Below are 26323 nucleotides of genomic sequence, written 5' to 3'. Positions count from 1 at the left end.
GAACTCACCAGAGGGTCTCACATTTCCTAAGTGATCCTAATACAAAACTTTGGAATATTTGATTCTTTTTCACCTAAGTTATTCAATATATATATTTTTTTCTTCTACTTGGCAAAAGCAAGTCAATTTCAGCAGGCAATTATAGCTTCGCTCATGCACTGTCTGGCCAATTTTCCCCCTTAAGACTCAAAAGCAAAATTTTTTATTGGAGATTCTAAACACCTTGAGGGTAGACATAGTGTCTATCAACTTTATTGTGCTGTACTCTTCCAAATGCTTAATACAGTACTTTGCTCACAGTAAGCACTTAATATTATTGATTGGCTGAATTTCTTGTAAGCAAGATGGATGAGAAATTATTTGAGTTTTCATAACATATCTACCAAATCTACTGTAATCTTCAGCCCTTAGTACAGTGCTCTGTACGTGCTAAGCACTCAGTACCACTGATTGACTGATTGTACTCAACCAGACATACATACCCATGACTGTATGTACTACATGGCCACAAAATTTAGCAATGATTTGGCAAGATAATTTTTTCAGAATATGAAGTGCTGACATGGCTGTCCATGTTTACCCTATGCCTCACTGTGGTTGGTAAGTGGGGAAAAATTGTCTTAAATTATGCTTCCACAAAGTTACATTTGCCTTGTTTTAGGGTCCTTGCTAAGTTTCTGCTCTGCTTTTAATGAAGTAATAATAATTATAATAATGACTATGATATTTCTTAAGCGCTTACTGTGTGCCAGGCACCTTCTAATTGCTGGGATAGATACAAGGTAATTAGGTTGGACACAGTCCCTGCCTCACATAGGGCTCACAGTCACAATCCCCATTTTACAGATGAGGGAACTGAGGCACAGAAAAGTAAAGTGACTTACCCAAGGTCACACAGTAGACTATTGGCAGAGCTGGGATTAGAACACGTGACCTTCTGACTCCCAGGCCTGTGCTCTATCCAGTAGGCCATGCTGAAGTACTTTATGGACAGCATGTGTGAAAGTCAAGGAATTATATCTTTATTTCACCAGATGGTTAACGGTGGCATCAGAACCAAGACAGGTAGCAGAATGTGATTAGAAATCATTGGCAGTTCTTCACTGAATTCTCCACCAGAAATAATTACTTTCACTAACACCAGTTATTGAGGGGGAGGAACATTCTTCATACGTTTCTTATTTGAATTTGAAATCTAAAATATCGAGTGGTCAAGCTCTTTGGTTTCTAGTCAAATAAGAATAAAAGGGCTCTTTAATTACAACCTTTCAAAATTACAGTCCCTGCTTTCAAGTTAGATCTTAAATCTCATACTTAGACAAGGTGATGATTATTTCTTTGAGATTATATTTCTCAGAGAACTTCTTATTTCTATTAGTTCATTTTTATGAAAAAATGGGTTATAGCATAGAAATGTTACTGTAAATATACTATAAAAATCAGGACAGACTTTGAAATATGTTAAATACATTTGCAATTTAAGAAAACAAATTTCAATCTCCTTTAAGTAAAAATAAAAATCTCCATTCCAAGAGCTTGCTAAATGGTGGAAAATTGGTGTTTTCAACCAAGCGGTTCTTCAACTGTAACATTAAATTTAACTTCATTCTCTGAGACTGCCCTTGACACTAGGATGCCCTTTTAAAACCTTAATAGGAACTTCTAAAATAACTATCTTACTCGAATTTTTCAAAGTACTGAATATCAAACAGTGTTAGGGCTCTGGAGCTAAGGAAACTGAGATTGACTTTAACTGTGTGACTCCTAGAAAACACAAATATAGAACCGAAAAAAATAGGGGCATAAAAATAGCAATGTAAAGAAACTATCCCCTGAGTAAGATGAATATTTTTAAGTTCGATTACTTTTTAATAGAATGTTCTGGTTTAAAGGACCATAATTTTAAAATATTTATACCTCTCTGTCAACAGGCAGATTAAAACGATTGTATAAAAGGAAACTCTGTACTTTGGGGGGGCGTTGATGAGGGAAAATTTTGGATTTAAGTTATGGAATCCCACACAGATATGCAGACATACAGCTAGTGTTTAGGGTCCTGACTGTTCAAAACCTAAGCAGCAGTGGCTTATTCGCTGCAGCCCACAGTCAACAGCAAATGCTAGTGAGAAGTAGGGAAGGGGACCGTGGTAAGAAGAGAGGGGAGAGGACAAGACAGCTGCCGAGATTTGTGTGGAAAATTTAGAGTTGCTCCTTGGAGATTTTTCCTGTGTGATTTTACTTGGGGTGATGAACTCCAGTGGGAAAATTACCAAGAAGCAATTTAAAATAGTCACCACATGTAAAGACATACTTCCCAATCAATCTTGAGTATTTATTGAGTGCTTACAGTGTGCAGAGGTGCTAAGTGCTAGGATGAGTGCAATATAACATAGTTGGTGGACATGATTCCTGCCCACAAGGCTCTTACAGGATAGAAGGGGAGAAAAATATTAAAATAAATTATGGATAGGTATATAAGTTCTGTGGGCCTGAGGCTTGGGTGAATAAAAGTGTACAAATCCAAGTGTGAGGGTGATGCAGAAGGGAGAAGGAGGAGGGAAAATGAGGGCTTAGTCGGGGAAGGCTAAGAAAGCCATTATAATTAGGTTCTGAAGGTGGGAAGCGAGGTGGTCTGTCAGATATGAAGGGGGAGAGAATTCCAGGTCAGAGGCAGGACGTGGATGAGGGGACAGTGGCGAAATAGACAAGACCGAGGTATAGTGAGTTGGTTGGCATTAGATGGGCAGAATGGGTGTGCTGGGTTGTAGTTAGGAAATCGGTAAGGTAAGGTAGGATGGGGACAAAGTAATTGAGTATTTTAAAGCCAATGGCAAGGAGATTCAGCTTGATGAGGAGGTAGATGGGAAGCTACTGGAGGTTCTTGAGAAGTTGGAAATCATGGACTGAATGTATATTTAGAAAAATGATCTAAATATGCATCTTATACACCTATCATAAACTGACGGCCATTGATATATGCATTTCCCCATCCAACTTAGGCTCTAAGTTTCACATGTCTCTGATGCTTACATCAAAATCAGCATTCTGTTAAATTCAATCTTCCTGGCCCACGAAATATACCTGAATAGGGATCAAACTGATTCTCTTTCCCTCTTCAAAACCCTACTTAAAAATCACCTCCTCCAAGAGGCGTTCCCAGACTGAGCTCCTCTTCCCCCTCTACTCCCTCTGCCATCCCCCCTTTACCTCTCCGCAGCTAAAGCCTCATTTTCCCCTTTTCCCTCTGCTCCTCCACCTCTCCCTTCCCATCCCCACAGCACTGTACTCGTCCACTCAACTGTATATAGTTTCATTACCCTATTTATTTTGTTAATGAATTGTACATCGCCTTGATTCTATTTAGTTGCCATTGTTTTTACGAGATGTTCTTCCCCTTGACGCTGTTTATTGCCATTATTCTTGTCTGTCCGTCTCCCCTGATTAGACTGTAAGCCCGTCAAACAGCAGGGACTGTCTCTATCTGTTGCCGACTTGTTCATCCCAAGCGCTTAGTACAGTGCTCTGCACATAGTAAGCGCTCAATAAATACTATTGAATGAATGAATCAACTAGGCCATCTGCAGATGGGCAAGATCAGGCATTTTCACATCTACCACTCGAACCCCATTCCTTCCAGCACTGGCCTATTTTAGACCAGCTCAAGGCTGGTAGCGGGCACCTGATAATCTGGGCAAATGACTGAGGTTTGATGGCCTGATTCTGGGTTCAGTTCAGGGTCACTCTGACTAGAACCCAAATAATTTAATTGCCCAATATCTTAGATTTCAAATTCACATTAAAACTAATGGAGAAGAATCTCCCTCCCCTACAATAGTTGGTGTTTGCAATAAAGTACCCATTTCTGTCAGAGAATTCATGGAAGAACTGCCAATGGTTTCTAAACAGACTCTCCTACCTGTCTTGGTTCTGTTATCACAGTGGTAGTGTCTCCCCCTCTAGACTATAAGCTTCTTGTGGGCAGGGAACAAATCTACCCACTCTGTTGTTTTGTATTTTTTGAAGTGCTTAGTACAATGGGCTACATACAGAAAACATTCACTAAATACCATTGATTGAATGATTAATGGTAGTAATAGTATTTAGTATTAAGTGCTTTTGTTGTGCGCAGAAGAAGGCAATGACAAACTGACTCTTTACCAAGAAAACTCTACGGATACACACATCAGAACGACTTTATGACAGAAGATGGGATGTTCTGAAGAGGGTGTATCCATGGAGTCGCTATGGATTGGAAAAGTCTCGACGGCATTTGACGATGATGATGATGATGGTGTGCAGAGCACTGCACTAAGCACTAGGAGACAATACACAGGTGGAAATTAAACACGGACCCTGCCCCTTGTGGGGCTCACAGTCTATAAACAATGATTTATTACAAAAATAAACTCTCTTCCAATATAACCTTTATCCCATGACAACACAGGAAGTGTTAATATTGTACTGCATCCCAGCCAGAGTAGTCAGGCAGATGAAGAAGTTAGGCTCTCCCAGTTTTTCTCTGGTTTCATGCTCAATTCCTAGTGTGCAGTTGAAGAGCATTCCATATACTCAGGGGATTACAGAAATAGGAGAATAATGCTATTGTTTATTTTTAAAATAGTCGCAGTGTGGCGAGTCTGTATTTTTCAAAAGTCATTCTATTACAAGAGCTACTACTATTGTCAGGAGCCAGAAACCTCTCGGTAAAAATCAAGATAGGATCCTAAGGATTTCTTGTTTGAGCAAATGGCTGTTTTGACTTTTCCTTAAGGAAATGATTCTGAAGGGCACAAAAAGTTTTCTCCCTCTACTTGAAGAATCTAAACCAAAATTTCAAAGGGTTCCTGATTTTAAGGAAGGTCCAAAATGGGAGCTCTAAGAATATGAGACCTTAGCCAAGTAGCTCTGCTCTATAAAACTTCCTCAATCCAGAAAAAATATTCCAAGAATGTCACGTATTGCCTATCAAACTACCAATGCATCTTTTCTTGAATATCTCCACCACAGTAAAACCATACTTGAACAGTAAACGTAAAATGTGACTTCCCGGTGATTTTCCTCATGCTTTCACATCTGCACAACAGAGGATGTTTCCGACCGACCTAGCTGGGACTCTGAAATGAATTGTTAATGAATGATTAACTTTGTAAATACAGAGTATCTAATAATAACATGTTGTCAAACCAGTTTCTAGCATTCCTTCTTGAAATACTTTACTGAGCCAAGGAAGAAACAAAAACTAAAATATGACTGGAGTAATTGTGAAGACATTGCTCACAATTCTCTTACAGTACTTGATATTGTTTTTATTTTTCTCTTTCCCAAAAATAATAGTTAAGGTCAGCCTCCTCCTCTAACAAAAATCCCCACACAGCTTTCTTCTTCTCGGTAACTACCCTAGCTCCTGTCCTTAGGGAGCTTAGAAACCTGGAAATGAATCCAGAAGAATTTGTTCTCAGTAAAAGGGAAAGACGCATTCTGAAAACCTGTTTTTTCCTATGACAGGAACTAGCTTGCTGCATCCTGCTTTGAAAATAGGAAAAAAAAAGTCTGCCATCCTATATATCTATTATTCTCAGAGGAGACCTTTGGATCCTCCAAAGGAAAAAAAAAAACCACAACAGACTGAGAAAGAATGGAAACACATTGCGGGAGAGAGGCTGAGAAGGTCTGACCTAAAAAGACCCTTTGGGAATAAACTCCCTTCCTGTCTGAAGGAAGGGGGAAAAAATACACTTGGGTCTAGACCTGTGATGAAGTTTCTGACTTAGGTGTAACCTAAGAGAGGAAGATAAGTAATCTGAGGCCACTAGTCTCCTCTGAGGAAAATCTGTGTCGCTGAGATAACTACCTCCTGCAAGATATAACATGTTAATGCTGTGAACTGTTCTTGACCTTCACCGGAGGCTCAGGCCCACTGAATTAAAAATGAAATTCAACACTCTCATAATATAGCAAAACATTTAAGCTGTGTCATCGCAGTTTTCATTTCTGGAAGTGGAAAGATTTCTGCCACCTCCATAGGAAATTCTGGCAGCTCACTCAAGTTAAGGAGGATCCTAGAGCTTATATAAACCGAAGTTAATTCAAACGGCTTGGACAGGCTGCCTCAACCATAAAGGAAACCACACCTAGGTCCTGTTACCCTCCTTCCCGAAACATTCTGTGGTAAACTGTAATGAATTTACAAAAGGGATATTTTAAATTCATGCTTTCCATTTAAGTCTTTTTCTACTAGATTTCTGTTTTTTCCTGAAGAACTGAGGCTAGTCCAAGGAGTTGGGTGGGGGGAGAGAGAGAAATGGCGGTGGGACTGGAACTATTTTTTACTGGAATAAAGACTAAAAACCAGACAAAATGATCCAAGGTTCATATTTTGCCATCCCTGCTTAAAATCTCAGCTTTCACAAAATAGCATGTTTCCTTGGTCTCAGAATGTATGACTTTGAATGTCTTCACATATGCAGACACACCCACATCCAATTATGCATGTGTATGTGTAGTCTCCCTACCAGAATCCTAGATCTGTAACAGATCGAGAAAGGTCATCCGTTCCAGCCCTCAGCCTCTGCGCCAGTTTTGGACTGTGAACATCCTGCTGCTTTATTAAAGATTTCTTGTGGGGACGCCACACTCTCCTAACTCATACCATTGAGTGAATAATTCCTAGGTCATTTTCTACACATACAAACACTACACTCCCAGAGGATAATTTTATCCAAGTAAGCATTCACAGTCCTGGTAAGTGGCTTTCACATTTTTCCATTTTATCCCTATCATCGGTACTTACTGAACACCTATTGTGTGCAGAGTACTGTACTGAACACTTAGGAGCATTCGATAAAAGTTGAAAAGATGGTCTTGAGAAGTTTATAAATGAATAGGGGAGTCAAGCGGTACTTGAAAGTATTAATACAAATAAGAGGGAGAGCATAGACCCAGCTGGTACAAAAGTGGAAAAAAAATGAATAAAGTTAAATAAATTAACCTAGGTTCTAATTCTGGCTTTGCCACTTGTCTGCTGCGTGACCTTGGGAAGTCACTTCACTTTTCTATGCCTCAGTTATGTCACCTGTAAAACGGGCATTAAGACTGTGAGCCCTATGTGGGACAGGAGCTGTGTCTCACCAGATTATGCTGCATCTACCCCAGCTTTTAGTACATTGCTTGACAAATACCACAATTATTATTATAATTATCACTGTTATAATTAGGCCTAGGCCTGCCAATGCGGAATCCCAGTTCTTTCGGGGAAGGGTTGCTAAGTGACATTTCTACCTTGGTTTTCCTAGTCTTCCATTATATGCAGGCAGATCCAAGGGCAAGGTGTGCCGGTGAAAAAAGGCCAGTTGGAATTTCTAAGCATTTTTCACTGCAATTCCTCTCAGTGTCTCTACACCCCTCTTCACCAGGGTGGACACTGCTTCTAGAGTTGGATATGAAAGAAAAAGGATGAAATTAGGCATGGAGAGGGAATCAAGTAATGGGCGCTGTCTGTGAATCTTGTTCAATCCTGGATTTTAACTCATTTCAACTCTCTGTAACCCATATAGACGGCATTAAAAACAACTGATATGGGAAGAGTATTCTAAATTATGGATTAAAATTTGTGCACAGAATTTATGGCCTGTCAGGGAACGTGACTAAGTCTGTTGTACTGTACTCCCCCAAGATCTTAGTACAGTGCTGTGCACAAAGTAATGTCTCAATAAATACCACTGAGCAGTTGATTGATTCCATTTACAAAGTGACTTTCAAGGAAGGGGTGGATCAATTCAGAGTAATTTTAAATAAGAGCTAAAACTTACAGCTACCACAGGGAGGGGCAAACATCCCCATTTATCCTATTGGGTAGCTAATTTAAACTCAAATTATAGGCTTTTTATGTTCATTGTTAGTAGGAAACTCACATAGAAACAGGACCCCAGCCTGATTTTCTGATACTTCTATTTGGGATAAGAAGGCTCACTGCTTTGAACTTTGACTCGATCAATGGTATTTACTGAGTGCTTACTGCAGCGCTTAGTACAATACCTGGCACATAGTAAGCACTTAAATACCATTATCACTATTATTATTATTACAAAGCACTGTACTAAGTGCTTGGGAAAGTATAATGTAATAGAGTTGGTAGATGCAAACCCTGCATTCGTTCAGTCATATTTACTGAGCACTGACTGTGTGAACAGTACTGTACTAAGTGCTTGGGAGGCTACAATATAACAATAAGCAGAAACGTTCCCTGCCCACAATGAGCTTAGAGTATAGAGGGGGAGACAGATATTAATATGAATAAATTACAGATATGGACATAGATGCTGTGGGGCTGAGCATGCTACGCACAGGGAACGTTTCTCTCATCTCTGTTCTGTCATACTCTCCCAAGCGCTTAGTACAGTGCTCTAATAATAATGATGGTTTTTGTTAAGCGCATACTACGTGCCGGATGCTTTACTAAGCGCTGGAGTGGATACAAACAAATCAAGTCGGACACAGTCCCTGTCCCACGTGGGGCTCACAGTCTCAATCCCCGTTTTATAGATGAGGTAACTGAGGCCCAGAGAAGTGAAGTGACTTGCCCAAGGTCACACAGCAGACAACATAATAAGTACTCAAAGTACTACTGACTGATTGCTTGATGATGCTTGTCCTGCCCACAAGGAGCTGACAGTCTACAGGGACTAGGATAATATGGAAATAGCCCTTCCAGAAATTGGAGCCTAAGATCTCTTATGGCCACTCAGAAATGTTAAGCAAGATAACATTGTCTGAAACATGTTTTCAGCTTTGGCTCGGCTCGGCTCCGCTCTGCTATGCAAGGCTGAACAGGCACAAAGCCACGATCCCAGCATCAGTGAGGTGGCTATTTAAACACAACACTTTTACAAGTGGCAGCAAGGAAAGCTCTCGGTCCACAGCTGTTTTGTTTCTAACCCTTAATCTTTTGGACAGGGACACTCTCCTCCCTTTCCAATAGCAAGGTGGAGCAGGAAAGCTCCCTTCAAATGAAATTTAGGAGGAAAAAAAGGGAAAAGCCACACTTTTCTGGGATTATCGGCAAGGCACTGTCTTTTGGTTGGGATGACAAAAGAATGTCACATCCGCAGAGTTTTGCTGTTTAGTCCATGAACGCACGCTCTGATCTGCAACACCAAACAGATCTCCGCAGAGGATGAAATTGGTGGGTTCGGGCTGAGGGCAACTTGGCAAAGCACTGTGAGATGTGGTTCATAAAGGGGAGAAAGGGATGTGGCCCCTTGAAGTGGGCAAGGTAGGTTCCAGCTGTGAATAGTACGCTGCAAACACCCAGCTTCTGGAAGGGGCAGCAACTACCTGAGCCAGCCCAGGGCGACTGGGAAAGGTAAACATTTCAATGTTGTCTTTGGGTCAAGCAACCTGTCCTGCCAAGCGGGCCAAAGCATGAGGTAGTGGAGAAAGGATGGGCCTAGGAGTCAGAAGGCCACGGGTTCTAATCCCATCCCCACCACTTGTCTGCTGTGTGGCCTTGGGCATGTCAGTGACCTTCTCTGTGCCTCAGTTCCCTCATCTGTAAAATGGGATTTAGACTTTGAACCCCACGCGGGACAGGGACTGTGTCCAACTCGATTTGCTTGTATCCTCCCCAGCACTTAGTTCACATACCTGGCACATAGTAAGCGCTTAACAAATACCATCATCATCATCATATGAAAAGGACCATTCTCAAGGGGTCTATCCCTCTAGGAATAATGCAAGCAGATGTGGGCAGGGAAGACGCCTACCAACTCTGCTCTATTGAACTTGCCCAAACATTTACAGTGATGATGATGATGGATTTGTCCAGCACTTACTATGTACCAGGCCCTATTCTAAGCACTGGGGTAGATACAAGCTAATCCGATTGGACACTGTCCAGGTCCCACATGGGGTTCTTAATCCCCATTTTACAGATGAGGAAACTGAGGCACAGAGAAGTGAAATGATTTGCCCAAGGTCACACGGCAGACAAGTGGCAGAGGCGGGATTAGAACCTAGGTCCTTCTGACTCCCAGGCCTGGGCTCTATCCACCAGGCCACACTGCTTCCCTGTTGCTGCACACACAGTAAGTTTTCATTACATACAATTTCATGATGAAGATGAAGATGATAATGATAGCCTGCTCACGACCCACTCAGAAAAATAACATCTCCAGCTCCCTTGAGAGGCTAGTCAGATGTTAGCTTAGAGGAGTAGGGACTGCTTTGTATTATTTACCTATAACAAGTGTCAAATTAAAAGATCCCGAGGCATGATTATAATTGTTTTGGGGAACAGGGCCACTTCAGAATGGAAAACCATTTTATAAAATATTCCCCCTAATACTCCCTAAAGAAAAAAAATCCTAATCACCAGTATGGAAATGTTTGTTTCTTCAACAATCTTCATTTGCCTCTAGGAGCCTTTGCTGAATGATAGCCAACCATCAAGCAGCCTAAAAGTCAACCCTCTTCATCTTAATTTATATGATAAATAATATAATCTTAATATTTACAAGGAGAGAGATAAATAATGCAAGATATGTTTATATCAACAGAGAAAAGCTGGGAGACAAATATGCTTATTTTTCCCAGTAAAATAAACTCAGGGAACTTTTCACTTTCTGTTATATTTTGTGCTAACAATAAAGGGAGCTAAATGTTGGATCCCACATGTCACGAACGAGCTTGGTGTTTATCTCCTCTTGTTCCTCTCTTTACTCATAGCTAAATACTAAGAAGTGCCACATGCCAGATTAAAGAAAACTACTTTTTTTGAGCATCAAAGCAGCAACAACCCACATTTCTAGTATCTGTGGCTTTTGCAGATGATTTTAGCTCTTAGGAAAGCTGAGGTATCAGTTTTCTTCTTGAGAAGCAGTGTGCCTTAGTGGAAGAGAACAGGCCTGGGAGTCAGTCAACCTGGGTTCCAATCTCCCCTCTGCCACTTTCCTCATAATAAGAATAATGGTACTTGTTAAGCGCTTACTATGTGCCAAGCACTGGGGTAGATACAAGTTCATCAGGTTGGACAAAGTTTAACAGGTTGGACAGAGTCCCTGTCCCACATGGGGCTCACACTCTTAATCCCCATTTTACAGATGAGGTCTCTGAGGCCCAGAGAAGTTAAGTGACTTGCCCAAGGTCACACAGTAGACATGTGGCAGAGCTGGGATTAGAACCCAAGTCCCTCTGACACCCAGGCCCTTGCTTTAGCCATTATGCCACACTGCTTCCCTGTGATCTTGGGCAAGATATTTAATTTCCTTACATGAAATGGGGATAAAAACATCTGTTTTCCCTCCTAAATAGACTGTGAGTCCCACGCAGGACAAGAACTGTGCCTGGCCTGATTATCTTGTAACTACCTAGTGCTGGGTACATATTAACCATTTAACAAATACCACAAATATTCTTATTTTTTCTGACTTTGGTTTTTAATGTTACTTGTTAAGTACTTACTGTGGGCCAGGCACTGTCCTAAGCACTCAGGTAAAGACAGACACAGTCCCTGTTCCATATGGGGCTCACAGTTTAAGTCAGAGGGAGGAGGATTTAAGCCCCATTTTACAGATGAGGTAACAAAGGCACAGAGAAGTGAAGAACTTGTCCAAGGTCACCCAGCAGACAAGTGGCTAAGTCGATATTAAAGCCGAGATCTTCTGACTCAACGGTCCATGCTCTTTCCAGTAGGCCACATTACTTTTCTGAAAGCAATCTACATTGTGAATCCATGTAACAATAATAATAATAATACTAATAACAATAATAGTATTTATCAGTGTCAGCCACGGCTAAGCAGTGAAGTAGATACAGAATGGGAGATAAGGTATTTTATTCCAAGTTCACAGTTGAGAACACAATGACCATGTCTGCTCTGACTGTATCTACCCCAGTGCTTAGCACACAGTAAGCACTGAACCAATGCCATTAAAAAGCAAAAACAAAACAGATAACAGCCATTTTTATTATTAGCATTCACATTATGTTCCTACTGGAAATGTTTCTGTTCCCCTTAAGCTTGACAAAAATCCTTTCCAGACTGAAAGAAGCAGCATGGACTAGTGCACAGAACATGGACTCGGAAGTCAGAATGACCTGGGTTCTAATCCCAGCTCTGCCAATTGTGCACTGTGTGACCTTGGGCAAATCACTTCACTTCTCTATACCTCATTTACCTCATATGTAAAATGGGGATTGAGACCATAAACCCCATGAGGGACATGGACTGTGTCCAAGCTGCGTTCAAGCTAATCAGCTTGTAACCTATCCCAACGCTTGGAATAGTATCTGGCACCTACCAAGTGCTGAACAATACGATAAAAAAAAAAGTTGGGGAAAGGTTGAGATTTTCTCCACTCTTTAACATATATGGATGTATTTACCTGAATTTGACAGAATTTCCATATAGCTTTTATTATCTGAGACACGGAATAATGCTTTGGTTTGGTTTCCTTTTTAAATTTAATGAAAACTCTAAAGGAGTTTAAAAAAAGTGTATTCCCTCAGGGTTGACATGATTGTGCTACTAATGGACTGGGAAGCAGCATGGCTCAGTGGCAAGAGCCCGGGCCTGGGAGTCAGAGGTCATGGGTTTGAATACCAGCTCCGCCACTTGTCAGCTGTGTGACTGTGGGCAAGTCACTTCACTTCTCTGGGCCTCAGTTACCTCATCTGTAAAACAGGGATGAAGACTGTGAGCCTCGCGTGGGACAATCTGATTACCCTGTGTCTATCCCAGTGCCTAGAACAGTGCTCTGCACATAGTAAGCGCTTAACAAACACCAACATTATTATTATAAGCAATTTTAGGGATGATATTCTGGTTTGAAAAATGGCCTCCTGCTCTGACAGAACACTGAACACCTTATTGACGATTTTCCCCACAGGCATGAGTTGGGCTTGATTCCGGCATTTCTGGAGACTTGGATGGAATTTGAGGCAATGATGAGCTCCTTCCAAAAGAACGTCATTTGAACAACTTTGGGTATTTGACATTCACCGCACCCTCAATCCCACAGCACTTTAGTACACATCTACAAATAATGTATTACAAATTATTATTTTTTTTAATGTCTGTCTCCCCCTCTAGATCCTAAGCTCATTGTGGGTGGGGAATGTGTCTACCAACTCTGTTTTATCGTACTCTCCCAAGAGTACAGTACAGCACTCCGCACACAGTAAGCGCTCAAGGAATACCATTAATGATGATTGATGACATAACCCAGCCGTTCTTATAACACTTTGGCTACGTTAATATTCCTCTTATTCATATCCTGTTCAATCCTATGAGACTTCCCCCTATAAAAACATACTTGGCTCACTCCCTAAGCTCATCATCCTTCAACTGAGCAGTATGAATTTACACCACTAAACTCAGACTCCATTGCAAGTGCATTACAAGTAGCCTGCTAGTGAGATATTGACCTTATAGCCCTTACCTATTGGGAAATATTATTTTAGAAAACCTAAATACAAAAGTAAAATGCAATTCCCTGGGAGATGTATATGCAAAAGAACAAGGCTTAGAGCCAGGTCTAAGCCTCAAATGCCCACTTTATCTAAACGGAAGGACTTTTCAGCTTAAAAATCAATCAATCATAATTGTTGAGCACTTTCTGTGTGCAGAGCACTGTATTGATTATTTGGGAGAGTACAGCACAACAATATAAAAGACACTGCCCTGGTCACAATGAGCTTACTGTCTAGAAGGGGAGAGAGACATTAATATAAATAAATTACGGATATATACCTAAGTGCTGTGGGGCTGAGGAGGGATGAGTAAAGGGAGCAGGTCAGGGCAACACAGAAGGGAGTGGGAAAAGAGGAAATGAAGGCTCTGTCACGAAAGGCCTCTTGAAGGATATGTGCTTTCAGTAAGTCTTTGAAGGTGCGGAGAGAAACTGTCGGATAAGAAAAGGGAAGGTGTTCCAGGCCAGAGGCAGGATGGGGTGAGAGGTCAGCTGCGAGATAGACGAGATCGAGGTTCAGTGAGTAGGTTGGCATCACAGGAGCAAAGTGTGCAGCCCGGGTTCATGATGATGATGGTACTTGTTAAGCGCTTAGTAGGCGTCAAGCACTGTTCTAAGTGCTACTCAGATTGGACACAGTCCCTGTCCCACATGGGGCTCACAGTCTCAATCCCTATTTTAAAGATGAGGTAACTGAGGCACAGAGCAGTTAAGTGACTTGTCCAAGGTCACAAAGCAGACATGTGTGCGGAGCTGGGATTAGAACCCAGGTCCTTCTGACTCCAAGTCCCATGCTCTACCCACTAGGTGAGGTAGGAGGGGGTCAGGTGACTGAATGCTTTAAAGTTGATGGTAAGGAGTTTCTGTTAGATGCAGAAGTGGATGGGTAACCACTGAAGGTATATGAGAAGTGGGGAAACATGGACTGAACATTTTTGTAGAAAAACGACCCGGGGAGCAGAGTGACAAATGGACTGGAGTGGGGAGAGACAGGAGGAAGGGTGGTCGGCAAGGGGCTGACATGATAATCGAGGCAGCATAGGATAAGTGCTTGGATTAACATGGTAGCAGTTTGGATAGAGAAGAAAGGGCAGATTTTAGCGATGTTAAGAAGGTTGAACTGAAAGGATTTAGTGATAGATTAAATATGTGGGTTGAATGAGAGAGAGGAGAAAAAGTTAATGCCAAGGGTCAGGCTTGTGAGACAGGGAAGCTGGTGATGCTGTCTACAGTGATGGGAAAGTGAGAAGGACGAAAAAGTTTGGATGGGAAGATAAGCAGTGTTGTTTTAGACATGTTAAGTTTGAGAAGATGGCAGTACAACCAAGTAGAGATGTCTTAAAGGCAGGAGGAAATGGGAGACTGCAGAGAGGGGGAGAGACAAGGACTGGAGATGTAGATTTGGGAATCTTCCGCACAGACTTGGTAGTTTGGAAGCCACGGGAGCAAATGAGCTTTCCGAGTGAGTGTAGGTGGCGAACAGAAGGGGACCAAAGAACTGAACCTTGAGGGACATCCTCAACTAGGAGCAAAATTGCAAAAATGGTTCCGATGGACAAGAAGCCCTGAAATCCAGCTATGTCTATGGAGCCTCCTGCTCTTACTTTTCTACACTGCTCTTTCTGAAGCAGTTAGGATTCCTGAAATGTCATTTAATACTCTCATTTTCTCATAAACCGGGCAAGTCACTGGAAATAAACATAGCCTCCTTCTCCCAGATCTTCCTGTTAGTAACAGTTGCACATAAATAAGGTTTCCTAAACAAACATCTTATCATTTCATGGAAGGAAGTCCATTAAGAAGGAATTGACGTTTTTCCCCGGTGGAAAAAAAAAATACTTTTTTCTGGTTCTTTCCCATAAACTAAAAAGCAAAATAATACAAGCAGAGGTGGGGTTTTAAAATTAATTTTCATTGCCAAGATGCTGATCAGGAAGCACTGCTTTTGTGTCAGCCTAGATACTGCTCTTGCTACTTTGCCAGACATCCCAAATGACAGAAATATATTTTCAGGTTTGTTTACTGTTTTGTTTTATTTTCATGGCATTTGCTAAGCTCTATACGCCAGGCAATTTAGTAAGCGCTGGGTTAGATGCAAGCTAATCAGGTTGGAGACAGTCCAGGCCCCATGTCTTTAATCTCCATTTTAAAGATGAGGTAATTGAGACCCAGAGAAGTTAAGTGACTTCCCCAAGGTCACATAGCAGACGTGGCAGAGCCGATAATAGAACTCAGATCCTTCTGACTCTCAGGCTCATGCTCTATCCACTAGGCAATGTTTTCAACTATTAAAAAAAGGGACCCTAATTTATTTGCCCTTTATATCGCATTTCATATTCTTAGTATTTAAAGGTCTACAGTTAGCACACTTTAAAATAAGAGGTAATTTCAGTGAGTGACTTTATTAATTTCTTTGCGGCATGTAAGAGAATTGGGGAAAGAGTTCCTATTGACTTCAAAGGGAACACTCTACTGGTTTCCACCGGGGAGAGACCAGAGACAACGAAAACCAGTTCATTTTGGTTTGGAATTTTTTTTTTTAAAAGGACTCTTTTCTTTTCATTCCGAACTCCAATTTCCTTCTAAGGTGATTTCATGCATTGTGGTATGGGAGCTTGAAGAAGCAGAAAAAAGAATATAATGTGATGCCAACTTAGACATCTGTTCCATCTTGAAAATGCTTCCTTTTAAAAGTTTCTTTAAAGTAAAATTGATAATCCAGTACAAATTTCCTGTTATGAAAGAAAAACGTCTTCTTAAATAAAGTCAGAAAAGCTGCACTTGCCAGTAGGAGGCTAATGGAAGAGCTCTAATGTTGCAAACATGGGCACAGCATTATAAAAAGCCGGCACGACCTTGTGGAAAGAGCATAGGTCCAGCAGTCAGAGGACTTGGATTCTAATCCTGTCTCTGCCAACTGCTTGCTGGGTGACCTTGGGTGAATCACTGAACTTCTCTTTGCCTCAGCTTTTTCAACTGTAAAAAGAGATTAAATACCCGCTCTCCCTCTTATTTAGACTCTGAGCTCTATGTGGGACAGGGACTGTGCCTGACCTGCTTACTCTGTATCTACTCCAGTGCTTAGAACAGTGCTTGACACACACTAAGTACTTAACAAATGCCATAATCATAGGAATAACGATAAAACAGTTCTAGATTTTAGTGCTCCTGGGCATTCAAGTTCAAAGGGCAGGGAATGTGTCTGTCGGTATACTGTACTCTCCCAAACGTTTAGTGTAGTACTTTGCACGCAGTAAGCACACAATAAATACATCTGAATGAATGAATGAATGAATAGCTAAGTACATGGATAAGCCCTAGGCACTGCTCTCAACAATACGGAGAGAAGCGGCATGACCTAGTGGCAATACTCCCTAGTTGGAGTCAGAGGTCACGGGTTGTAATCCCTGCTCTGCCACTTGGCTGTTATGTGACCTTGGGCAAATCGCTTAACTTCTCTGGGCCTCAGTTACCTCATCTGTAAAATGGGGATTGAGACTGTGAGCCCCATGTGGGACAGGGACTGTGTTCGACCTGATTGCCTTGTAATAATAATAATAATGTTGGCATTTGTTAAGCGCTTACTATGTGCAGAGCACTGTTCTAAGCCCTGAGGTAGATACAGGGTAATCAGGTTGTCCCACATGAGGTTCGCAGTTAATCCCCATTTTACAGATGGAGCAACTGAGGCACAGAGAAGTGAAGTGACTTGCCCACAGTCGCACAGCTGACAAGTGGCAGAGCCGGGAGTCGAACCCATGACCTCTGACTCCGAAGCCCAGGCTCCTTCCACTCAGCCACGCTGCTTCAGCACTTAGAATACTGCTTGGCACATAGTAGGTGCTTAACAAATATCATAATAATAATAATCATTATTATTATTAACAATATGCCTCGTCACTTGGATTGTTTACTATGTTTGCTATACATAAATAATGCTGTGCCATTATGAGTGTCTAAGCATCTCTGGGAGGAGAAAGAGGTAGCTAAAATGTTCTTAAGAAAGGCAAAAGAGCATAGAGAGTGTTTAAATTCTAGGGGAACAGTTTCTTTAAAGAGATAAAATCTTAGAGGCACAACAAACTATGGGTAAGTGAAGGTCAAGGGGTCCCTGGTCTTAAGAGGCAGCCCTGTCAGGGGAGGGCGGTGCAGGAGCACTCGGTGGAAAAGTGTTAGATAATACAGGCAGCTGCAACAGGATATATAAAATGAGGCTCCGTAGGGTGTCCATCCAGGAAAAAGAAAGGGCTGGAAGAGGTTCGTCTTGGCCAAAAGAGATGTACAAAAGGGGCAGGATGGCCACCGGCTGGCTGGCTAAGAAGGAGGTTGACCTTCCAACCCGGAGGTCAGACGGTTCCGGAATGGGAGCTCGGGGCCAATCAGAGGACGCCGTTTGGGAAAAAGACAAAAAGGATTCCGAGACGGGTTTCCACACACCTGGGGAGAAGGCTGAATTAGAGGAAGTCCGGGAAATCCATGGGAGGGGAAGAGCAGGATGGGAATAAATGGGTTCTTCTAAGGGAGTTCGCATTCATTTGGATTTGGCTCCGTGGGAAGTTAAGACGGGGATGGACAATGGCCACCACAGTGTGGTAGAGAGCATGATGGCCTTGGGCAGCACACCTGAGCGAGCTGCCTTCATAGCTCTTTGGATTCTCTGTACTAGTGACTGAAGGAGAAGGGGGTAGAGGGAGCAGATGAAGGAGGGTCAGAAGGGGGTAGAGGGAGTGGATGAAGGAGGATCAGATGCAAGTGGGGGAAGCGGGGCCCTCGGCGGCCAGTGGGGAGGGAGGTTCCCCAATCTCACGCTCTCCCCACCACCCCAGCAGCCACTGTGGTCAGAAGTCTTGTCTCCTGCCAGGCAGAAAGCAGGGAAGGGGGAGGGCAGCCTGCAGAGACTGTGGAACCCTGCTGACTCAGATACTGCACTTGACCAGGCAAGGAGAGGAAGGAAGGAAAAGAAGATTTCGGTGTTAAACTGAGCAGTCTTATTGAGAAACACTTGCTTTATTGTTTGGATGTTTAACGTCAAGAGGTTAATTGTTTCCATGATTGTCTCTCTCCTCAAAACTCCTAGATGGGGACCTCCGGGTGGGTAGGGACTCTCTTTTATTCATTTTTCTATGTACATTCCCAAGAACCCAGCACAGCATACCTGTAATTTATTTATTTACATTGTCTCTCTCTCCGTCTAGACTGTAAGCTTGCCGTGGGCAGGGAATGTGTCTGTTGATTGCTATATCGTACTCTCCCAAGTGCATAGTACAGTGCTCTGCACACACTTAATAAACATGATTGACTGACAGCATTACACACACTGCTAGTGCTCAATGGATGTTGCTGATGATGATGATATAAAAAAGCAAGCAAGCATATAGAACTTCTGTTTGTGATTTGGGTAACGAAACACACAGGGAGGCAAACAATCTTCACAGAAACTTTGCTTCATAGAAAGTCACATTTCTAAGCCTGAAAAAGACTGTCTGCTAAACTGGACTCAAAGCTTCCCTACATCCTAGGAACCCAATGCTGGAGGAACTCCCAGTTTTTGGAAAGGTAGGGCCTGTGTGTGTGCTTGTTTGTGTATGTGTGGGAGAGAGAGAGTATTTGGGAGGGTGTAAAAGAGAGAGAGAGAGCGAGAGTTTAAAGGTGGAATAGAAAGGCAGCTTCCTTTCAAAACATGCTTCGGATTAACAAGCGGAAGATCAACACCTTTGCACCTATTTACCTGGAAAATTGCCTTCGAAGCACACTGCAGAAATGGAGACATCAATACACTCATAATAGCACCCAGGTCATCTATGGAAACAGATTTGAAAAGAGGTTTCCCTAAACCAACTCCAGAAAGAAATTCTCAGATTGCAGGAGACTGCAAATGGATTTTTAAAGGCGATTAACTGGCTTTGCATTTTCTTTCTCTTTGGACAGCTGTGCTGCAGAGAAACTCCAACATCTTCAAAGAATGCTTAAGGTGTCACTTCTTGAAGTTCTGGCCAGAGCATCTTAGAAAAACAGCATAATAGACTTAGAAAAGGTACAAAGCAGGGCAAACATGACAGTCGGGGAATGAAGCGACTTCCATATGAGGACATCCTAAAAGTTTAGGACAAAGGCAGAGTGGGACATGACTGAAGCTCACAAAAGCATTAACGACACTGGCAGGGTGAACGTAGACTTGCTATTCACCAAGCGCCATAGCAACAGGGCAAGGGGGGCAACTCCTGAATCCAGAGGGTGATAGGTTGAGAACACACAAAAGGAAAAACGTTTCCACCCAGCGGGAGACAAGCACGTGGGATTCCTTCCTAAAGAAAGCTCTGAGGGCAGAAAATTTCAAGAGATTCAAAAACAGGTTGGTTTTGGTAACATTCATGAATTAGACATACATGATGGATTACTATAGGTAATTTAGGATCTATAAAGGCACACTCCTGACTATGTGATTAAGTGTCAAGATGGACAACCACTACATTGCTCCAACAAGAGTCCTTTGGCGCCCCACTCAGGGGTCTCAACCAGAATGGCACTATTTGTTTTTTCTGGAACACAATCAATACCCACTATTCATGGCGCAGTGGGAAGAGCATAGTCAGAGGACCTAGATTTGAATCCCGGCTTTGCCACTTGTCCGCCGTGAGACTTCGGGCAAGTTACTTGACTTCTCCGCACCTCAGTTTCCTCATCTGGAAAAATAAGGGGGATTCAGTACCTGTTCTCCCTCCCCATCAGACTGTGAGACTTATGTGGGTCAGAAACTAGGTATAATCTGATTGTAATGTCTCCTTATAATAATGATAATGATAAAAATTATGGTTTTTTTTTAAACTCTTACTAGGTAACGAGCACTTTTCTAAGCACTGGGATAGATATGTTAATCATATTGGGCACAGTTCTTATCCCACATGGGACTCACAGTCTAAGAAGAAGGGCTAAAAGGCATTTAATCCTCATTTCACGGAAGAGAAAACTTAGGCACCGAGACATTCGATGACTTGCTCCGGGTCACACGGCAGCCAAGGGGCAGTGCCCGGATTAGAACGCAGGTCCTTTGAATCCCAGGCCCGTACGTAACCCTTTCCACTAGGTCGCGTTGCTTCTCAAGCCCTTAACACAGTGATACGCCTACAACAAATGCTCAATAAACATGGTTAATCGATAGTGTATCTACCCCAGTGTCTAGCACAGCACTCAGAACGCAGAATGGATTTAACAAATGTCCCAACTACCAATTTGTCCATGGAAGTTGGAGACGCCAGTCCCAGCCACATGGTCGTTCCATTCATTAGCCTTACCTTTTCTGCTGCCTTGTCTTGTTCACGGATCATCTCGGGGTTCAGTGAGACTGGTGTGATGGATGGCGGAGGAGGTGCTCTTCGCTTCTTCATCTCTGACTTTACAGACATTCCTGAGACGTTGCTAAGGGAGAGTGATGGACCCAAAGTCATGGAACGTGAATTCACCGATGGGGTATTAGGAGTTGTTGAACAGCCCTGGGAAAAGAAAGAAAACAGTCAAAATGACGTTTATTAGGAAACTGCCCATGTGCTCTTTATGAGCCGACACTATAAATGAAGCGCATTATCGAATATCAAGCATTTAGCTTTTCATTTTAAGCGTGTTTCTTCATAGAACAAAGGAGGGGGAAAAGAATTTACCTCTTGCAATCGAGCACACGCACTCCCAAGTAGTTTATAGCTTGAAGTAAAGGGTGACTGAAGAGGTGACTTTATATGTTCAAATATTTCATGATAGTTTATTATATGGAAAACAGAAAAAAAAAAGAAACGCCTTTAAACCGAAGCACTACGGCTTAGGTCTGTGTGAAGGAGAATTTCCTGTCAGCAAGGGTTCTTATGCATGGGAATGGGTTTATTGAGAAAAGCTGTGTTGGATTATTTGTCTGGAAGAGTTTATATGTGGCCCTGCCCAAACACAAATGAATTATCCATTATCACATACTGAGTCGGTGCCCAAATCTGCAACCTGAGGAAAGGCGAGTTACAAATGGTTCAGACAAAATGGAGTCAGTCTTGCAACAGCGTTTATTGAGCTCCTACTGTGCGCAGAGCCCGTGATGATGAAGTAATGGTTCTTGAAAAAACACAGAGAATCCTAGGTTGCAAGCGTGTAATCTTTCATCCGTGGAATTCTGTCATACATCTAAACATCTAACAGCTCCAGAGGAAAGAATGTGTTAGTTATGGAATTTATTAAGTGCTTAATATGTGCCAAGCACTGTGCTAATGCTAAGGTCTACACATACGTAACCCATAGGACCCAGTCCCTTTCCCACATGGGGCTCACAATTTAAGTTGTAGTGGCAGATAGAGACAATGGATTCCTAACAAAAACCAGGAACAAAGTTATTAAGCAGAGAGCAATGTCAAGACAAGAACGACAAAACAATAGATGTTGGAGGTGGAAATCCTCAGACTCCCCACTGCTCCAAGTCAACAAGACTGGCTTGATAGTCTTGGGCTTCAAATAGTTTGCAATGTACAATACAGGCTCCCTCCTGTTTCATTCCTAAATTCTTAAGAGTTTGGAAGGGGACAATGGCATCTTCCTTTAATGCATCGTGCTGGAGTGACATGTTTAGCACCACCACGGTGATGAAGATGATGATGATAGAGTTCTTATCAGGGACAACAGATGAGCCTCCAACTTCAGACTACAAGACTGAGACACAGAGCAAAAACTAATTCAATATTAGCAAACGCTAACTGGCCCAAATTTAGCCCTCATTTTCTTACCTTTCAACAAAGGAGGGAATGATCAGCCCACAAATTAGACTGGCTTGCAATCTTAACTTCTTAGCACTTAACTCAACTTCTTTATATTGTCACAACTTCTTTATGCCTCAGTTATCTAGTTTGTAAAATGGGGATTATGACTGTGAGCCCCACGTGGGATGTGGATTGGGTCCAACCTGAGGGAGTTTAAGGTGCGGGGGAGGGTGAGAGCAAGAGGTCAGTGATGGGAGAGAGGAGAATGAGGCTTAGGAGTGGGTTAGCAGTTCTACTTGGCCCAGACTGAGCTCCTCTTCCCCCTCTACTCCCTCTGCCATCCCCCCTTTACCTCTCCGCAGCTAAAGCCTCATTTTCCCCTTTTCCCTCTGCTCCTCCACCTCTCCCTTCCCATCCCCACAGCACTGTACTCATCCGCTCAACTGTATATATTTTCGTTACCCTATTTATTTTGTTAATGAATTGTACATCGCCTTGATTCTATTTAGTTGCCATTGTTTTTACGAGATGTTCTTCCCCTTGATGCTGTTTAGTGCCATTGTTCTTGTCTGTCCGTCTCCCCCGATTAGACTGTAAGCCCGTCAAATGGCAGGGACTGTCTCTATCTGTTGCCGACTTGTTCATCCCAAGCGCTTAGTACAGTGCTCTGCACATAGTAAGCGCTCAATAAATACTATTGAATGAATAAGCGCTTAAACCATTAACTTTTTTTAAAAAAAATGTTTTGTTGCTGCCCTCTGTTGTCTTCTACAGGGTGGAATAATTTTTTCAGTTGGGCTTGTTAAGTGTGGACTCATATACACACTTAGATGGTCTCCTTTGCCCTTGGACATAGCAAGAGTGGGGGATAGAGGGACAAGATGGGCGAGTGGGAAGAAAAGCCTGGAATGCTAACCGACTCACTGGGCCTCTTTATCCTTTCTCCCATCACTAACCTCTTGCTCTCACCCTCTCCCCTACCTTAAACTCCCTCTCCCTGCATATCCAGAAGACCACAGCTCTCCCATATTCAAAGCCCTTATCAAATCACGACTCCTCCAGGAGTCCATTCCCAATCGATTTCTAATCTCCCCCATTTCTATTTACAGCAATTACCACTTCAGCACTTCTGTTCCACCTAAGGATCTGAGTTCCCACAGTGCCCATAACAAGTATGCTTCCCTCCTAAATACTCATTATTGCCTCATCTGTAATTTATTTTAATTCCTGTCTCTCCCCCTAGACCGTAGGCATTTTGAAGGCAGGAATCAGGCATGCTAATTCTATTGTATTCTCCCAAGCACTCAGAACAGCTCAATAAATACTACTGGTTGATTGGAAGGTGTACAGAGGCAGTGTTATGAGGTTTTCAGAGATGAGTTCTAAGGGGATTTTTGGGTTTGTGGCTCTAAAAACATTTGCTTTGCCTGCAGGAAATAGGGAAATTCCTGCCAATATCCAGGTTGCCCTGGGCAGCTGCTGATCAAAAGTGGGTTTTCCCCTAGTAAGATTCCTCTCAAAAATATGCCTGTTTCACACAGACATGCCTAATAACTGGTTTAATAAGCCTAATGACCAACATGAATTTATCAGACCCCAGAGAGAAATTAGCTGCTGTCACCAATATTTTTCATTTCTGGATTTGTTTTTTAGGAAAAAAAATCCATAAAATGGATGAACTTCTCACCTAAATTGGAGTCCTGACAGATAAACACACTCCGCCTTTTCCCTCTCTACCTTTTTCTCTGTATCTGAAATGGGGAGTGTGGCCGCATAATGAAAGGGGCTGGGGTGGAGATGAACTGATGGACAGTCCTCTACTATGCCATGGGGAGCAATGTTAAATCTGGATTTTAATCCATTTCGACAGTATCTGTAAAATCCTAAAAAATTTTGCTGCAATCTGTTTTATGGCCCTCACATAACCAGAAACTAATAAAATGGGTAAAACACCTTCCCTGGTGGCTAAAGTCAAGCCAAGGGTGCCAAGGTCCTCAAGTTTGGGGTTTTTTTTAATGATATTTGATAAGCGCTTACTATGCATCAGGCACTGTACTGGGGCTAATCAGGTTGGATACAGTCCATGTCCCACATGAGGCTTCCAGTCTTAATCCCCATTTTACAGATGAGGTAACTGAGGCCCAGAGAAGTGATGTGATTTGCTCCAGGTCACAGAGCAGACAAGTGGTGGAGCTGATATTTGGAACCCAGATCATTCTGACTCCCAGGCCCGAGCTCTATCCAATAGGCCAAGCTGCTTCACACTTCTGCCTCTAGATTGTTGTAGTACCTCGATCGAGCCACTAATAATCCTTTCAGGACTCAGTTTCCTCATAGCTAAAATGGAGATAGAGATATTTATCCACACACCTTGCAGGATTGCTTCAATGTTTAATTGAAGTTTACAAAGCCCTTTGAAGATCAAAGAGCTCTGCATAAAGACCAAAGGTGGTTATTATTGGAAAAAAAACACACCTGCTATTCTTCTGTAGAAAGGCAAATACAAGGGAACAAGATTCTTTTCAGATCATTTTGCCCATGGCACGGGAGTCCTGAATCTTGGACCTCTGCACTTCTGGTATCCTGCTAGTTCTAATGCAGTCCTACCTCGCCTATGGAGTGTCTTGACTCTTGCCATCAATCAGCCAATCACTCTGTGGCATTTAGTAAGCACTACTCTGTGCAGAACACTGTACTAAACGACCTCCAACACTGTCTGGGATTGGTTGGTTCACACACGACACAAACACACCTTTCTATAGGACACTTCGCTGGGAAACACCACCGCGTATAACTGCTCTCCCCTCCACCCCATAGTCTCTACAGTGAGTTTTAGGTTCAAAAAAAAAGCCGTTCTCCTTGTTTGCAAAATGTTTCATGAGCCAGGCTTCCGTGGCCTACACTTCACATTTAGACCACGTGATGAATCAATCAAACGGTTTTTGTTTCAAATTGGCTTCGCGACGGCCCCATTATTGCAGTTTCCATGGCTTTCCTATGACACAAAGTGGAATTCAAAGGTCAGTGAGGAACAAAATGCCTCTGGCCCACCAGAATGATTTGACTTCCTGTTCTCTGTCTATGTTGGTCAATAAAAATTTTTCAAAATGTCAAGTTCTTTTTCTTGTGGGGGCGTTACAGCCAGGCCATTCTTCTGTTGCTCACTGCCCAAGCCCACAGATTTCTTCTCAGGCATTTCCTTATGTGGAGTTTTAAAATTAAAGCTAATCAATGTGGTAGTATATGAAGTTGTAATTACCAGATGTAGTCGTAGCAAAACTAGAGATCGCCAGAGAGAAAAAATGGGGAAAAAAAATGAGAGCTTTTGTCGATAAAACCCATGATGTGAATTGTCTGGAGCTGAGAAAGGAGGGGTGATGAACTTTTAAAAATCTAACAGCAGATGGACAGAATTTTGGTCCAGTCCACATAGCCAAGATGAAATGGTGTGATGATGTTAGTACCATGACTAGGAATTTCTGGTGAAAACCACAAAACACCTATGCTGAATTATCATTGAATTGCATATCAGCATGGCCTAGTGGAAAGAGTAAGGGCCTAGAAGTCAGAGGACCTGTGTTCGAATCCCAGCTCTGTCACTGGTCTATCACTTAACTTCTCTGTGCTTCAGTTTCCTCATCCATAAAATTCATTCATTCATTCCTTCAATCTTATTTATTGACCGCTTACTGTGTGCAGAGCACTGTATTAAGCACTTGGAAAGTATAATTTGGCAACAAATAAAGACAATCCTTACCCAACAACGGGAATTTACAATCTAATGGGAAGCCTGAAGGAGTAGGAAAAGAAGGCAGAGGTGAAGGAGAACCCTGAAAACGAGGAAAGTGAAGAGCAGCTTCTGAAAATGATGCCGTTGACTTTGCCTTAGTTGAGGGTTATAGTCCAAAGGAGGTCAAGGTTTCAGGAGGCCGGCCACATCAGGGAACCGAGCACCTTGCAGGTTTGCACAGTTTCAATTTCTGGGTTGCTGACAGAGCATATTTTCGGCCTCCGTTCACTTCTGATTCGGCTATGTTTGTGTTCTGAGGAAACGGAAGAGGAAGGGTGGCAGCTGATAGAGCTCCAGTGGGAAGTCTATCATCAGCAAAGAGCTGCTACTCCCTGAGAAAC

General features: G+C 42.4%; 1 protein-coding gene across 6 annotated transcripts in view; it reads right to left on the bottom strand.

The window, feature by feature from the left end:
- The window catches only part of COBL (cordon-bleu WH2 repeat protein), a 235645-nt gene that overhangs the window by 89407 nt on the left and 119915 nt on the right, over positions 1-26323 (bottom strand). For all 6 annotated transcript variants that reach the window (XM_029062151.2, XM_029062154.2, XM_029062155.2 and 3 more), the window contains one exon: positions 20759-20956. In XM_029062151.2, coding sequence (XP_028917984.1) covers positions 20759-20956 — 198 coding nt within the window. The remainder of the gene's footprint in view (positions 1-20758; positions 20957-26323) is intronic.

Source organism: Ornithorhynchus anatinus, chromosome 4, assembly GCF_004115215.2.
Source record: "Ornithorhynchus anatinus isolate Pmale09 chromosome 4, mOrnAna1.pri.v4, whole genome shotgun sequence".
Lineage (NCBI taxonomy): Eukaryota > Metazoa > Chordata > Mammalia > Monotremata > Ornithorhynchidae > Ornithorhynchus > Ornithorhynchus anatinus.
This window is presented reverse-complemented; position numbering and strand designations above follow the sequence as displayed.